The sequence below is a fragment of the Palaemon carinicauda genome, chromosome 8 (assembly GCF_036898095.1).
Source record: "Palaemon carinicauda isolate YSFRI2023 chromosome 8, ASM3689809v2, whole genome shotgun sequence".
NCBI classification, from domain to species: domain Eukaryota; kingdom Metazoa; phylum Arthropoda; class Malacostraca; order Decapoda; family Palaemonidae; genus Palaemon; species Palaemon carinicauda.
Window position 1 is genome coordinate 170,561,104 of NC_090732.1, and position 17,408 is coordinate 170,578,511.

At 39.3% G+C, this 17,408-nt stretch overlaps 1 protein-coding gene across 1 annotated transcript in view; it reads left to right on the plus strand.

The window, feature by feature from the left end:
- The window catches only part of LOC137645558 (EH domain-binding protein 1-like), an 89,193-nt gene that overhangs the window by 53,249 nt on the left and 18,536 nt on the right, over window positions 1–17,408 (plus strand). The window contains exons 9-11 of the mRNA XM_068378360.1: window positions 3,691–3,820; window positions 4,226–4,272; window positions 15,122–15,424. Of these exons, the coding sequence (XP_068234461.1) occupies window positions 3,691–3,820; window positions 4,226–4,272; window positions 15,122–15,424 (480 nt within the window). The remainder of the gene's footprint in view (window positions 1–3,690; window positions 3,821–4,225; window positions 4,273–15,121; window positions 15,425–17,408) is intronic.

Below are 17,408 nucleotides of genomic sequence, written 5' to 3' on the forward strand. Positions count from 1 at the left end.
GGGTATCTGTATTAAAACTGTGGCAAGTGAAACCACTACCAGAGGTCCCTTTCCAATTAGACTTCTCCCTTCTCAACATCCCCCGTTACTACGAGGTGTCATTCTCTACAGCTACTGACTCCCCCCCCCAACTACCACCACCACTACCACTACCCATTCCTTCATTCCTTTTAAGCACCAAATATCGTTTTGTTTACTGTATTAAATGATTTGATATTGTTTGATTACAGTATTCCTTTATCTTATCTTTGTTATTTTTAGTTGGGTTTGTGTTTGTATCTCTGAATTCTTGTAAGACAAATGTTTGCAAGTTGATGAAATTCTGTACTTATAGTAGGTCATTATGCTTAAATGGAGCCTTGACTGTTCATTGCTAAAAAAAGAAAAACAGAATTTTAATAAAAAAGTTTAATACTTCTATACTTAGCTGATGTTCATAGTGCTTCTCTCTCACATCCTGGTTTAATACTGACATTTACCTAAATCTAAAAACTTCTTGTTTTCCTTTTCTTTTGATAGGCTAAGGCTTCTACAGTAGTAAAGTATTGATACCATCTGATAGTTAATGGCAATAACCTTGTCTTAGGTAGATCCTTTTGTCTTTCCAGCCTCTGATTGGCGACAAAATTACTATCCTTGACATCACTTGTCAGTGTGAAGGAGGGGGTGTGCTTGTCTATGAACATCTGGGAGTATAGAAATAACATTTATTTTATGCAACTCCCTAGGAGTTCATAGTGCTGACTCCCACTCCTTGATAGCGGACGGTCAAGGAAATGGCCAAGTCCTAGAATAATAAGCTTAATTACTACTTGAGACTCCCCTCTTACCACTGGAGCCACAGTCACCAAGCGAAGTGTGTTATAACTCAAGCCTCTAGATTGTCCCCAAATACAGCCTCACTATCAAACTAATGTATGCACTTTTATATGTATTACCAGATGCTGTGTGTTTCAAAATTAAAAACTAATACTATATTGTTCCCAGCAGTCTTGATAAGAAAATCCGGCTACTCTTAAGTTAGTTCTTAGCAAAAATGGATTTTATACACCACTGGGTCTGCCACTAAGTCTTATTCCAAAGAAAGATTCTTTCAGAAATTCAAAGAGGTAGCTCTACTTCTAATATCATGAACCCAAACTTTCAAGTCTTTCATCTGATTTAGGTCCAATTCCCTGTGAGCCTGAATAATGAAATTCTAACCAAGAAGGACATATTCTTTAAGAAGACAATTTGAAATCCTAATCCCATAAAACAAATTATGAACCTTTCCCCTCATGTCTATAGTCTTTTCCAAATAACACTTTAGTGCTCTCACAGGTTAAAGAAATCTATACTTTTGTGTATCACAAAGTTTGTTTTCCATAAGAGGGAATATGAAAAAATGGAGACGAACCCTTCATCTTAAAATCTTTCTTATTAATAGTATTAGTACAAGCTAGGCTATAACCCTAGTTGGAAAAGCAGGATGCCATAAGCCCAAGGACTCCAACGGTGAATAATAGCCCAGTGAAAAAGGAAATAAGAAAAAAAACTACAAGAGAAGAATAAACATTAAAAATGGAATATTTCTAGAAAAGTAACAACATTAAATTAGATCCTTCACTTATAAACTATAAAAACTTTAAAAAAAAAACAAGAAGAGAAATAAGATAGGACAAAAAAAAACAAGAGGAAGAGAAATAAGATAGAGCAAAAAAAAGAGGAAGAGAAATAAGATAGAACAGCATGCCCGAGTGTATCCCCCAAACAAGAGAACTCTACTCCAAGACAGTGGAAGCCCATGGTACAAAGGCTATGGTACTACCCAAGACTAGAGAACAACGGTTTGATTTTGGAGTGTCCTTCTAGAAGAGCTGCTTACCATAGCTAAGAGTCTCTTCTACCCTTTCCAAGAGGAAAGTAGCCACTGCACAATTACAATGCAGTAGATAACCCTTGAGCAAAGAAGAATTGTTTGGTAAACTTAATGTTGTCAAGTGTATGAGGATAGATGAGAATTTGGTAAGAATATGCTAGACTATTCGGTGTATGTGAAGGCAAAGACAAAATGAGCCGTAACCAGAGAGGGGGATCCACTATAGTAATATCTGGACAGTCAAAGGACCCAAGAACTCTCCAGAAGTAGTATCTCAACGGGTGGCGGGTGCCCTTGCCAACCTACTACCTCAAAATATAGGTAAAAGACATCAAATCATCACCTTTTATTTTCAAAACCTACATTATGTAAACAAGCTTGCAGTTTACTAATATGCGATGGCTAATGCTAAAACGGGAAAACAAGCTTGCAGTTTACTAATATGCGATGGCTAATGCTAAAACGGGAAAACAAGCTTGCAGTTTACTAATATGCGATGGCTAATGCTAAAACAGGAAAGCGTTGTGTCTCCATTGTCTAAATAAACTCGGATGGTGGTTGTGGGTATGTTGTGATGTAGGTATGATGGTGAGGACTGGAGCAATGGTTCCTTTCTGGGACGTTGTACATGCCGTCACTCATAGCAGAGGTGCTATAGTAAGTTCAAATGAGCCCGAACTTGCGAGGTCTCCCCTATACACACTTGAGTCTGTGCCTTGCATGTTGATACACTGGCTGTAGAGTGGGGGTAACAATATTTCTATGGTATTTACATCATATAGAATTCCCTGTTCTAGCCTTCAACAGGAAAGTCCTAGGAGACAACATGGCACTTTAGCCCCAATAAAGGTCTTGCAAAACTTAATGTTACTATCGAAACGAGTTCTAGTTATTGAAACATTATTTGATTGGCACCAGTCAGAATAAACATTCCATTATTTTTGATACAAATTATTAGTTGACTGCCCTTTGGAACCTAAGATAGACAATCTAGAGGACTTTTTAAAACAATTGTCCCATGAGGTTAAAAGCAGAATATATTGGTTTGGGTGTACTGCCCTTGAAACCGGTTGTCTGAGAAGATTGTACTTGTACAGTAACCATCTTGGACGTTCCAACAATGTAGGCCACAGGTTTGTAAACCACTGTCTTTGAGGCCGAAAGAAAGCCACCAGTATCATTTTGATGTTTATAGAGACACTGAATTTGTTTATCAGTTCAGATCTTTGAGAATAGAGGAAAAGTATATATGTGGAGATCCAAATTTGACCAGTGCCGTAACAGGGCATCCTCTCCATGCTAAAGGATCTGGAACTAGTGAGCAGAATGTCTCTTTCGTCTTGTTGAGGAATGTCACAAACATGTCCTTCTTTGGTCCTGCTCACCAATTCCAAATCTCTAGACACTGCAGATGCAGAGATCATTCATTTGGGAGAATCTTTTTTTTTCTCCTTAACTGATCTACTGAGACAAAGTGAATTAAAGTGAATGTTGTTAATAAAGTACCAATTTTTTTATGTCAATATTATTTAAGTTTTGTTGTAAAGTGCACTATAATATTTTCTAGAAAACCAGTTCTCAAATTCTTTAATGGTATCATCACTGAAACTGGTTATTACAATAAGGCATATGTAAATTTTCAATAGTTTAACATACCATAGTTTTATATTTCCTGCCAAATATAAAGGTGTTCTTGACTGTACATAAATAGAATTATGCATGTGTATATCGGTATATATACTGTTCTTGTATTATAAATGATGGGTTTCTTTTATATTGGCCAATTAGAATGGTGTAATAATGTAAGTTATAATTTTATTCGTAACTTTCAGGAGGAGGAAGAGAGGCAGGCTCAGTTAAGGGAACGGGCAAGAAGACTGATTGCCGAAGCAAAGCAAGGGGTTGTTTCACCTTCCACGCTACAAGCCACTGCCCACCCTCATGCACGGGACCACTCGCAAGGTATGCTAATCTATTCTTGTTCTCAGTTGATTTTTTCAGTGATATTTTAGGAACCCTAGTTGGTGGTGTAAAATACTATGTGTAGTAGAAAGCAACTGAAAGGGCAGCTGTTACCTAGCAGTTTTGCTTTTTAGAAAAGGCTTGGCCCACTAACAATAACTGTGGAAACTACTGCCTTGCTTTTGGACTATTTAGTCAAAGGTTAGACCCACCGCTAGTAACTGTGGTTGATGACTGCAAGGACATGCAATCGTAAAAACCCTCTGCCAAATTATAAACCGTGCCTGATGCTTTTAGAAATATGGATGAACCTACTGATTTTCAGTAAGTCTGTTATTTTTTTTTTCGAAATAATTCTTTTTATTCTTGAGTATACAGTATTTTATATCTATTTTATTTTTGCAGATGACGGCGAGGAAAGAAAAGAAGACCATTCTCTACACATTACGGAGGTAAAGTTTGTCATAAACTTGTTAAGTATGAAAGTATATTCACAGCACTTGCATAATATTATTTTGATTTGAGCTTATGTAAATAAAAGAGCAAATGAAAGTACTGTAGAGGATATTTTAACCGCATGTAAGAAAGAAAAAGAAATGGGCTTGGGCAGGACATGTAATGAGAATGACAAATAATAGATAGACATTAGGAATAATAGGGTGGGTTCCTAGAGATTGCAAAAGACATGTAATGAGAATAACAAATAATAGATGGACATTAAGAATGACAGAGTGGGTCTCTAGAGATAGCAAAAGACATGTAATGAGAATGACAAATAATAGATGGACATTAAGGATAACAGAGTGGGTCCCTAGAGATTGTAAATGAAGTAGGCAAAGGAAGAGAAGATGATGGATTGACAACCTTAAAAAAATTTATGGTATAAAATAGCATAGAAAGACCATGAACAGACAGGAGTGGAAAGACTTGTCTGATTTGTTTATTCTGCAGCTGACTTGTAACAGCTGATGATGATGTAGGTTAATCAGTGTACAACTGGTGCATTTTGAAGTATCTTGAAATAGGATGATATATGAGATTGTAACAGCTGATGATGAAGATGATATAATAGGTTAATCAGTGTACATCTGGTGCATTTTGAAGTATCTTGAACTAGGATAACATACAAGATTGTAGTTTTTCAATATTAAACTTAGCCGGTGGTTATATAAGCTGCAACTCTGTTGCTCGACAGAAAACTCTACGTTCAAAATACGCCAGCGATCGCTATGCAGGTAGGGGGTGTACATCAACAGCGCCATCTGTCTAGCAGGTACTCAGTACTCAATGTAAACACAGAACCAATTTTCTCTCTGTTGGGCTACCGGCAAGACCTACTAATTCGCTGTTACTAACTGGATTTGTTTTCACAACTATTTGGTGAAGTACACTATTCTAGTTTTGAGCTTTCGCTATGCAGGTGTTTTATCTTCATCTCAAAACTTGAACTCGTTTTGGATAGATTTAATTATGGTGACAAAGAGATTATGGACTCTCTTTCACTTTTAAATGGCCGACCCTTCCCTTAGACGGAAGTGTGTTTAGGTTTTTAGTAATTTTGCTTAACACGTTATAGATCTATATATTTTATATCTCTCCGCCTTTATTAGGCCTCTTCGTTTAACTTTCCATTTATTATAAACATATAAAAATAAATTTTTATGTTTTGTTTATATGCGACCTTTCCTGATAGTAGGCGGTCCTAACTTGGAACCGAAGTTAATCAACGTTGAGCCCGTTATATCATATTTAGCCTTTAAAGAATTTAAAACTTTTTAAATTTAATGTTTTTTGAAAGAATTTCTTTGATAGTCTTCGTACTGTTTTCAAAGATGAACTAACGTTTAGTTTTTTTAGACTACGCAGTTGTTGACGTTCAGGACGTTCAACATGCGCTCTATCGTTACGATAGAGAGAGAGTGTATCACGGTTTCACTTTGCAGTAAGAGTAAATCGATTCTGACGTTTTGTTCATTCTTTCTTAGCTTAAATGTTTTAAATTCTAAATTAAAGGAACTTTTTATTTGGAAAACCTTTCAGTTTTTTTACTTTAGTCAAATAACATGTTTTTTTGACGATATATAATTGGGCTCTTCTCTTAGGTGCGAAATCAAGAGAGAAAGAGAGAGAGAGATAGAGACGGAAGGAGAGGAGGAGAGAAAACGTTCCGTTCAAGCGGGTAACGTTGTTCTCGTGTTTCTCTCGTCCCTAGTCTCTGTACGGGGAGGAAGGTAAAACGTTTCTAGGGTTTTATTCTTGTCCCCAGGCTATGTTAGGTGAGAGATTGTAAACGTAGTTTATTTGAACTAGTGTTTAGTCTCTTTCCCAGCCACTGAATTTTTTATCTTTATATATGTTTTCTGTTTTTTGCTAGTATTAATGAGCTGCATTATACGACTGATTTCGCAATTACTACCTTTTAATGAAGGGTAGAATTGCGTGTTTCAGGTAAAAATCGGTAAAAGTTTCGATTTCAGTGAAATAAGTGCAAAACAGAAAATCGATAAAGTGATATGCGCAAAGTGTTACAGTGTTGCGTCCGAGGGTTCGTCTGTTCGTGCCTGTCGTTCACCTAGTCCGGGACCTCTTGCAAGCTCCCAAGCCCAGGGGAGAAGTAATGTCGAACGACTTATGGGTTCGAGAGGCCTTGATCAACGAACAGACGTTTTTCCCTCCGTGGTTTCGGGCGTATCTACCCAAGATCGCCCCACCCACACAAAGACGAGAGAGCCCATTTATTTCTCGTCTGTGGAAGAGGGTTCTCGTAAGAAACCATGGACCAAGGTCTCGCGGCTTATTAAGCGCAAGTTGGTCCCTTCCGCGCAAGTCCAACGGCCCAGTTGTAGCCACTGGGTCAGTTCGGACTCGCTGCAGTCTTCCGACGACTGCTCACCTCCTAAGAGAGGCAAAGCGGTACCGCATCAGGCAGTCACACCGTCTGTTGCCGCACCTGCTCTTGTAGACCCTAAGTGGTCTTTGCTGCAGACCATGCAGTCTCAGTTAACGTCATTGATGCGGGACTTTCGTGCGGAGAAGGTTGACACTGCACCAACCTCTAGCCTACAACCAACCACGGTTGTGCGTCCTGTGGACGCTGAGGCGACCTTCTGCCGCACTCCAGCTGAGAGAGTCCCGCCACCCATGCGTTCCAGTGTACCCTGCCAGCCGCATGTTGACGTTCAGTAACGCACGGAACCTTCCGTTGACGTTCGCGAGGTACAACAACAGTCTAAGTTGTTTTGTTTTGACGCGATGCGTCAACCTCCGCATTCTAGAGTTGTTTTGACTGCTCAGTCTAGACAGTCAAAGCAGTCTCGAGTGGACACTGTATGTCCTCACGCACCTGTTGTGGTTGACAGTTCAGTTGTTGACAGTTCACAGACTGTCAAGCAGTTACATGACGTTGCCTTCTGGTCTGCTACTAATGCACCAGTTAGAGACTCACTGAGGTAACCTAGCTTTTATCGGACAAGGTTCCTGTAGATGAGGAAGTTGCTGTTCTCCCTCCTACTGATATTCCCTTGAGGACTCTGTCATTTGGAGAGGAGCCTTAAGCTGCTTAGCCTCCTATGGACTTTAATTAAATCATGATGATTTTTTTTTAGGATCTTCGTCCGGATCTTGTAACTGCTGCTCCTCGTTCGCCTAAACGTCAGAACTTACACTAGGCCCAGCTACTTCGAAGCCGTTGTTTTTAAGCTAGTGCTCTCTCGCTCTCCTAGAGAGCGTTACGTTGGCTAGGCGACTGGTTTTTGCACCAGGAGGAGTTTTAGGGATACAGCCTTTGATTTCCCTTCTTTTAAACTGGCTTATAGAGCGAGAGTCTGATAGGACACGAGAGAAGTTCTCGGCTTGGGAGTTCATGCCTCTGCCCAGATAGACTTCTCAATTCTGGTAGACTCGCCCTGGCGCCTAGCCAGGAGACGCTCCAAGTTGTTTACAAGTCAACTTCTCAACTTTTGTCGAGCCTTTGAAGTTTTGCTGTACTATTATGTCACTCATAACAAGGCTTTCAGGGATGGTAAATGGTTCCGCCTCAGTCGCTAACCCCGTCTGTTGCCACACCTGCTCCCGTAGACCCTAAATGGGCTTTGCTGCAAGACATGCATTCCAAGCTTGCGTCCTTGATAGAGGACTTAAATGCGGAGAAGAACCTTCTGGCCAACAACCTTCCAACCGGTCGGTTGTGCGCCCTGTTGACGCTGAGGTAACCTACTCGCGTCTGCCAGTTGAGGTGGTTCCTCCTTCTGGCCAACAACCTTCCAACCGGTTGGTTGTGCGCCCTGTTGACGCTGAGGTAACCTACTCGCGTCTGCCAGTTGAGGTGGTTCCTCCTTCTGGCCAACAACCTTCCAACCGGTCAGTTGTGCGCCCTGTTGACGCTGAGGTAACCTACTCGCGTCTGCCAGTTGAGGTGGTTCCTCCACCGATGCGACCCAGTGTGGGTTGCCAGTCGCATGTTGACGTTAAGCGACGCTCGGAGGTGGTTGTTGACGTTCAGGACGTTCAACAACCAGCAGAGGTGACTTGTTGTGACGCAGTGCGTCAACCTCAGCAACCCGGTAGGGTGTTGACTGCACAACCCAGACAGTCTAGACAGTTTCGGGTTGACGCTGTACTTCCTCGCGCACCCATGGTTGTTGACAGTTCACAGACTGTGCAGCAGTTCCATGATATTGCGTCCGGCTCCGTCACGCATCCACCAGTGCGACCGGATTCAGCGAGTCAGACGTTGCACTCTCCGTTGCCGTTTCCTCATCAGTTTCGGATGAGGAACCCTCTGATGAGGACGTTGCTGAACAAGACGATCAGCCCCCAGCCCTGCTATCCATCCAGAAGATGCTGAAGAAGGAACGCTGCCCAGTCAGGCTGTGGATGAGTCTGGTAGGGACACTGTCATCCGTGGATCAATTTGTGTCACTAGGAAGACTACACCTCCGTCCTCTTCTATACCATCTAGCTTTTCACTGGAAAAAGGACAAGACGCTAGAAGCGGTCTCGATCCCGGTATCCGGAAAGATAAAGCCTTGTCTGACTTGGTGAAAGGACTATATCAACCTTAGAGAGGGTCTTCCCCTGACTGTTCAGACTCCCAACCACGTTCTCTTCTCGGACGCATCGGACGTAGGCTGGGGTGCGACATTAGACGGTCGGGAATGCTCGGGATTATGGAACTCGAGTCAAAAGACAATGCATTTCAACTGCAAGGAGCTACTGGCAGTACGTCTGACCTGGAAAAGCTTCAGGTCTCTCCTTCAAGGCAAAGTGGTGGAGGTGAACTCGGACAACACCACGGCTTTGGCGTACATCTCCAAGCAAGGAGGGACCTACTCTCTGACATTGTACGAGATCGCAAGGGACCTCCTCACCTGGTCAAAAGGTCTAGACATATCACTAGTAACGAGGTTCATCCAAGGCAACTTGAATGTCATGGCAGATTGTCTCAGTCGGAAGGGACAAATAATTCCAACAGAATGGACCCTCCACAAGGATGTATGCAAGAGACTTTGGGCCACCTGGGGCCAGCCAACCATAGATCTCTTCGCAACCTCGATGACCAAGAGGCTCCCAATATTTTGCTCACCAATCCCGGACCCAGCAGCAGTTCATATAGATGCCTTTCTGCTAGATTGGTCACATCTAGATCTCTATGCATTCCCTCCGTTCAAGATTGTCAACAAGGTACTGCAGAAGTTCGCCTCTCACGAAGGGACAAGGTTGACGCTAGTTGCTTCCCTCTGGCCCGCGAGAGAATGGTTCACCGAGGTACTTCGATGGCTAGTAGACGTTCCCAGAACACTTCCCCTAAGGGTGGACCTTCTACGTCAGCCACGCGTAAAGAAGGTACACCAAGGCCTCCACGCTCTTCGTCTGACTGCCTTCAGACTATAGAAAGACTCTCGAGAGCTAGAGGCTTTTCGAAGGAGGCAGCCAGAGCGATTGCTAGAGCAAGGAGAACATCCACCCTTAGAGTCTACCAATCGAAGTGGGAAATCTTCCGAAACTGGTGCAAGTCAGTATCCGTATCCTCGACCAGTACCTCTGTAACTCAAATAGCTGACTTCCTCTTATATCTGAGGAAAGAACGATCTCTTTCAGCTCCCACTATCAAGGGTTACAGAAGCATGTTGGCATCAGTCTTCCGTCACAGAGGCTTAGATCTTTCCAACAATAAAGATCTACAGGACCTCCTTAAGTCTTTTGAGACCACGAAGGAGCGTCGTTTGGTTACACCTGGTTGGAATTTTGACGTGGTACTAAGATTCCTTATGTCAGACAGGTTCGAACCGCTACAATCAGCCTCCCTGAAAGATCTCACCTTAAAGACTCTTTTCCTGGTATGCTTAGCCACAGCTAAAAGAGTCAGTGAGATTCATGCCTTCAGCAAGAACATCGGATTCTCATCCGAAACGGCTACATGTTCTACAACTTGGTTTTCTAGCCAAAAACGAGCTGCCTTCTCGGCCTTGGCCAATATCGTTCGATATTCCAAACTTATCGTATGGTTGGAAATGAACTAGAAAGAGTCTTATGTCCTGTAAGAGCTCTTAAGTTCTATTTAAAACGAACTAAACCTTTACGAGGCCCGTCTGAAGCTTTATGGTGTTCAGTTAAGAAACCATCTTTGCCTATGTCAAAGAATGCTTTATCCTATTTTATCAGACTGTTAATACGAGAAGCTCATTCCCATCTGAATGAGGAAGACCAAGCTTTGCTGAAGGTAAGGACACACGAAGTTAGAGCTGTCGCAACTTCCGTGGCCTTTAAACAAAATAGATCTCTGCAAAGTATAATCGACGCAACCTATTGGAAAAGCAAGTCAGTATTCGCGTCTTTTTATCTTAAGAATGTCCAGTCTCTTTACGAGAACTGCTACACTCTGGGACCATTCGTAGCAACGAGTGCAGTAGTGGGTGAGGGCTCACCACTACAATTCCCTAATTCCATAACCTTTTTAATCTTTCTCTTGAAATGTTTTATTATTGTTTTTTGGGTTGTCCGGAAGGCTAAGAAGCCTTTCGCATCCTACTTGATTTGGCGGGTGGTCAAAGTCATTTCTTGAGAAGCGCCTAGATTAGAGGTTTTGATGAGGTCCTGTTGTATGGGTTGCAACCCTTGATACTTCAGATCCTAGGGGTCGCTCAGCATCCTAAGAGGATCGCGAGGCTCCGTAAGGAAGACGTACTTAAAAAGGCAGAGTAATTGTTCAAGTCGACTTCCTTACCAGGTACTTATTTATTTTATGTTTGTTATTTTGAATAACTGCTAAAATGAAATACAAAATACTTAGCTCATAATAATGTAAACAAGTAATGCTGGTCTCTACCCACCCCCCTGGGTGTGAATCAGCTTATATAATCACCGGCTAAGTTTAATATTGAAAAATGTTATTTTTATTAATAAAATAAATTTTTGAATATACTTACCCGGTGATTATATATTAAAGGACCCTCCCTTCCTCCCCAATAGAGACCCAGTGGACCGAGGAGAAAATTGGTTCTGTGTTTACATTGAGTACTGAGTACCTGCTCGACAGATGGCGCTGTTGATGTACACCCCCTACCTGCATAGCGATCGCTGGCGTATTTTGAATGTAGAGTTTTCTGTCGAGCAACAGAGTTGCAGCTTATATAATCACCGGGTAAGTATATTCAAAAATTTATTTTATTAATAAAAATAACATTTTTATTATCTGATAAGTATTAAGAATATAAACTAAATTATTTCAACTAAATTTCATAAATACAGCTTCATAAATTGTTTACAATACTTCTGAAGCTGTATATAGAGCTTTAAGCTTCTATTTATAGTCAATTTTTTAAAGCGAGGCAGATTTGCACCGACTCGCAGCAGTGCCCTTTTAGCTCGGAAAAGTTTCCTGATCGCTGATTGGTTGGACAAGAAAATTCTAACCAATCAGCGATCAGGAAACTTTTCCGAGCTAAAAGGGCACCACTGCGAGTCGGTTCAAATCTGCCTCGCTAAAAAAAAATTAACTACAGGTAATTTAAATGGTTGAGTTTTCTCAATTTATTATTATTATTATTATTATTATTATTATTATTATTATTATTATTATTATTATTACTAACCAAGCTACAACCCTAGTTGGAAAAGCAAGATGCTATAAGCCCAAGGGCTCCAATAGGGAAAAATAGCTCTGTGAGGAAAGGAAATAAGGTAATGAATAAATGAAGAAGAAATCTTTATGTAGTATATCAGTTCCATTTCATTAAAAGATTAGTTGAATGACTTACTTGTGGGTTTCTCTGAGGAGTCTTTTAAGTTTTTGCAACAAAATCCAACAATAAATACAGTAATTTGTATACACTTTGGAATGGCAGTTATCTGTACTGTATTCTACGACCTCTAAAATATTTTAATCCTTTTACCTCCAAAGGACGTACTGGTACGTTTCACAAAATTCATCCCTTTACCCCCATGGACGTACTGGTACGTCCTTGCAAAAAAAATGCTATGAAAAATATTTTTTTCATATTTATGATAATTTTTTGAGAAAATCAGGCATTTTCCAAGAGAATGAGAGCAACCTGACCTCTCTATGACAAAAATTAAGGCTGTTAGAGCAATTTAAAAAAAAAATATATACTGAAAAATGTGCTGGGGAAAAAATAACCCCTTGGGGGTTAAGGGTTGGAAATTTCCAAAGAGCCTGGGGGTAAAAGGGTTAAGAGTTGGAGCATTGTCTACCAAGGCAGTACATTCATACTCATAATGCAAGTATTGCAAGAATTAGAAATATTGAAAGTCTTTTGTGTATTTAATCTAATTAATGGAAAGAATTAGTTTATTTGGCCTTAGGTTTACATATTGAGAGTACAATTTACAGTTTTGTTCATATTTCATCATTTAGGATGCCAGGAAACTACAAATCAATCAGTCAATTATGATTACAAAATATTACTTAAAAAAGGATAGCTATATAAGCTACCATTATTGATTATTTAACAAACAGATGGATTTTTTTACACAAAACATCTGAAATTTGAAATTCAATCTAGTTTTGTAACTGGAATTTGAAATTCAATCTAGTTTTGCAACTGAAATTTGAAATTCAATTTAGTTTTATAACTGAAATTTGAAATTCAATCTAGTTTTGTAACTGGAATTTGAAATTCAATATAGTTTTGTAACTGAAATTCAAAATTCAATCTAGTTTTGTAACTGACCATATGCTGATAGGCGAATTAGGGTAGTTATGAATTCACCATTTTCACGTGCATCTCAAACCTAACTGCAATATAGATTCAAGTAAACAATTATCTCGGCAAAAAGCTATTTGATCAAAAAGGTATTTTGGTAGATACCCACTCTTCTTCTTTCTCAATTTGAGATGAGGGACTCATCGAGTCTTTTACATGAATATAGTTTTCCCACCATTATAGGAACTGCCCCTTCGTTGGATGATAAAGAAATTAAAGGTATGGACACATTAACCCCTTTACCCCCAATGGACGTACTGGTACGTTTCACAAAACTCATCCCTTTACCCCCATGGACGTACTGGTACGTCCTTGCAAAAAACTGCTATTTACATTTTTTTTTTTTTGCATATATTTGATAACTTTATGAGAAACTTCAGGCATTTTCCAAAAGAATGAGACCAACCTGACCTCTCTATGATGAAAATTAAGGCTGTTAAAGCAATTTAAAATATGTATATTGCAAAATGTGCTTAAAAAAAATGCCAGGGGATTAAGGGTTGGAAAGTTCCAAATAGCCTGGGGGTAAAAGGGTTAATACTATATAAGCTAAAGTTATGAAAGTTCTCTTGAACAGTAGGAATAGCACAATTGAACGTTTAAAAGGTAAAGGTTCTTACTTTATAATATGTAATACTGTCTCCAAATTCTACATCTAATGAGGAATTAGATGTAGAATTTGCTACCATATCACCTAATATACAAAGGAATTATTTTTTCCAAACAATGCCTCGGTTTTTAGAGTAGAACTGTGTTCTAGAAATACTGCTGTTAGAATTACTGAAAATATTTCACCACAGAAAACATTTTCAGTAATGCAAACAGTTGTTAAAAGTCTTTCAAAACTATTGTTTCATAATAATTTTGTTCATCAAATAACGATTTCATTCCACAAAGAAGATTAAGCTCGTGTAAACGTTGAAATATGTTAGATATCTTCTCAACAGACATAAGGGGAAATGGAGCTACTAATAAACCAGCGTAAACTGCAACTGATATTTCCAAATGGAATAAAAGACCTGTGTTATTGGAGAATATTTATCATCTGTGAGACCCATTATTTTTGATAAATGGCAGATTTTGTTAAGTATGAAGTTTGATATAACAAAATAAAGGAGACTAAACTCTTTGTTAAATTGTGGCCTTCAATAAACCAATAAAAATGCCATTTTTAAATTATTCAACTTGTCTGGGAATTGGCGACCATCTTTGACTAGCATGTATTTGAGGTTTAGCGAGAATATTGGTCAATGCGGGTAATCATATATCAAATCAGCTAATGAATAAAATTATGACAGCATCTTCATTTCCTATTTAAAGAACTAAGAATTTTTAAATAGTAATTAGATTATACTATATATATGAAGACATACTGTTTGGTTCATCCATGGAAGAGTTAGTTATTTTGAGTTGGTAATCGGGTAAAACTACCTAAGAATGATTAATGATAAATTCTACAAAGGATTTGGTAAATTCCTATGTCATCAGTCTCACAGGTCATAGCTATTATTTTCTCAGTTTTGGTAAAAGGAAAAAGAGCTATTTTTTTTGTCTAAATGAATTTTGTATTTGTTTTTATATTTTATCACTTTACATTTTTGATAACTATGTAGCCAGAAAACATAATGAAGCTGTGTTCTACATTTGGATAGAAAGCATTTTAACATGGGATAATGAGTAACTTTTTTTTATGTATTACTTGATTAGTTTTTATGGTTAAAATTTTGCAAATTCTCGTTTAGCTTGGTTAATGGGAAGGAGGTTTAGTATCATCATTGATTCACAGGTCTTGTAAGGAATTGGTTTTGATGCATCTCTTGGAATAAACTGATTAAAAAATCTGAAATTTTTATGTTTATTGATGCTGAAACTAAAAACAGAAGCTATTTAAACATGTGGTAAAAATTATTGAGTCATGTAATTATTTTTATTGTTTTTTTAATTGATCCTTGTTATTATTTCTAATATGACAGTACAGGGAGAACCCTGTAATGTTACTGGTTAACTACCTGAAAATCATTCAGCTTCAGGTAAAATTGTTGAAGGGCAGATTTTATATTTTCTCTATCTCTTTCAGGAAAATGGAAACATTGTCTCCTCAGTTGTTAATGATGACTCCAAAATACCTAATAGCAGTAGTAGTTCAATAGTAGTCAACACCTCATTAGCACCGTCTGCCTTTACCACAACGTCACCTTCAGAAGTACAATCAGCTGCGTCGTTAGCTTCAAGTCGAAATGTAGGAGGGACTCCTGTAAGTTCTAGCGAAGGAGTTAGAGAAGTTAGAGCACCTAGATTACAGTCGTTTAAAAACATCATGGATAGAATGTCTCCAGAAAAGGAAAACTCAGCAAATTCTCCTAGAGCTTCTCCGGACAAGGTATGTATATACATTATCAATGTATGAAATTAAAAAAAAGTATTTTGTTCCTACACGAATACAAGCCAGAATACTTTTATAGGAATATGTTTTCATCTTGATTGGAACTCTGCTGTCTGAAGCCCTGCCACCCATCCGGCACGCTGTGTAGCCACTATGTTTTCAACTGCCAGAGAGTAAGATGCACTGTTGTCTGGCTGTTTTAATTTTTTCTTTGGTTTTAGATAGTGGCAAGATCATTCTGTGCGAGGGTTATTATTGATAACGAAGTCTTTGCATTTTGCTTCCCGATTACCTAGCTGTATGACAGATGTCCGTACACTATACTGATGATGCAATTCCTTCCTGTTGGGCAGCTTTACTGTTTGCTCTCTCTTTCCTTAGGCATTATGTTAGTGTCTCCCCATTCCTGGAGGAGCAACAGTACCGGGATTACCCTTAGAAGGCGAACTTCAAAATCTTCCTTCGCCCCTGCCAACTTTACTGCAAAGTCCAGGAGTGGCATTCCATCTCTACTATCGTTTCTATTCCCATGGGAGAGTGTGCTCTATTATTATTATTATTATTATTATTATTATTATTATTATTATTATTATTATTATTATTATTATTATTATTATTATTACAAGCTGAGCTATAATTCTATTTGGAAAAGCAAGATGCTGTAAGCCTAAGGCCTCCAACAGGGAAAAGTTGCCCAGTGAGGAAAGGAAACAAGGAAATGAATAAACTACATGATAAGTAATAAACAATCAAAATGAAATATTTTAAGAACAATAACAACATTAATAAAAGAAGAGGAAGGTAAATAAAATAGAATAGTGTGCCTGAGTGTATCCACAACCAAGAGAACTCTAATCCAAGTCAGTGGAAGGCCATAGTACAGAGACTATGGCACTACCCAAGACCAGAGAACAATGGTTTGAATTTGGAGTGCCCTTCTCCTAGAAGAGCTGCTTGCCATAGCTAAAGTCTCTCTTCTGCCCTTGATAAGAGGAAAATAGTCACTGAACAATTACATTGCAGTAGTTATATCCATAAGTGAAGAATTGTTTAGTAATCTCAGTGTTGTCAGGTATATGAGGACAGAGAAGAATGTGCGAAAGAATTGGCCAGACTGTTCGGTGTATGTGTAGGCAAAGACAAAATGAGCCGTAATCAAATATAGAGATCCAATGTAGTACTGACTAGCCAGTCAAAGGACCCAATAACACTCTAGTGGTAGTATCTCAGTGGTTGGCTGGTGCACTGCCCAACCTATGGGTATATGAGTACTCTACTCACTGCTGGTTGGATTTGAAGAGCACCACCCTCCTTTCTCTTCCTTTGCTCTCTCTCTCTCTCTCTCTCTCTCTCTCTCTCTCTCTCTCTCTCTCTCTCTCTCTCTCTCTCTCTCTCTCTCTCTCTCTCTCTCAGGAGAGGAGAAGAGTATATGGGGTCAAAAATATGGCTTGTACTACTCCAGCTTACCTTATCTTGAATACAGTTGCCATTCCTGTAAGGTAAACAGCACACTCCAAGCTTGTGACAGAAAGATCTTCTGAACCTATGAGAGACAAGGAATGCACGAGCTTACTTGTTCATGTTCCCCCGATGGACCATGCTCTTCTACTTGCAAACAAGTGTGCTTAACACCATTATCTTGATTTGAATTTCTCCAGATTTTGAGCACTCGTTTCCGTTCGTGCATACATTTCAGAATATACTCGCTCTCATTTTAGTGCACATTCATCATACTTAGGTCATTCTCTTGTTTGTGCGTTAGGGCACTCGCCTGTTGGTTCAAGAAACCCTGATAATTTGCAACTTTTCTTTATATTCTCTACTTTGCAAGCCTTCTCTACAGTTAGCGCATAATCATCTGATCCAGAACACTTATCTGGATATGACTACTCACCTGTTCACACACCCCTGTGGGCATGTGCGCTCACTTTGTCATGAACTCACCAGTTCTGGCATGTTCGGAGGTCAATGCGCAGTTGGG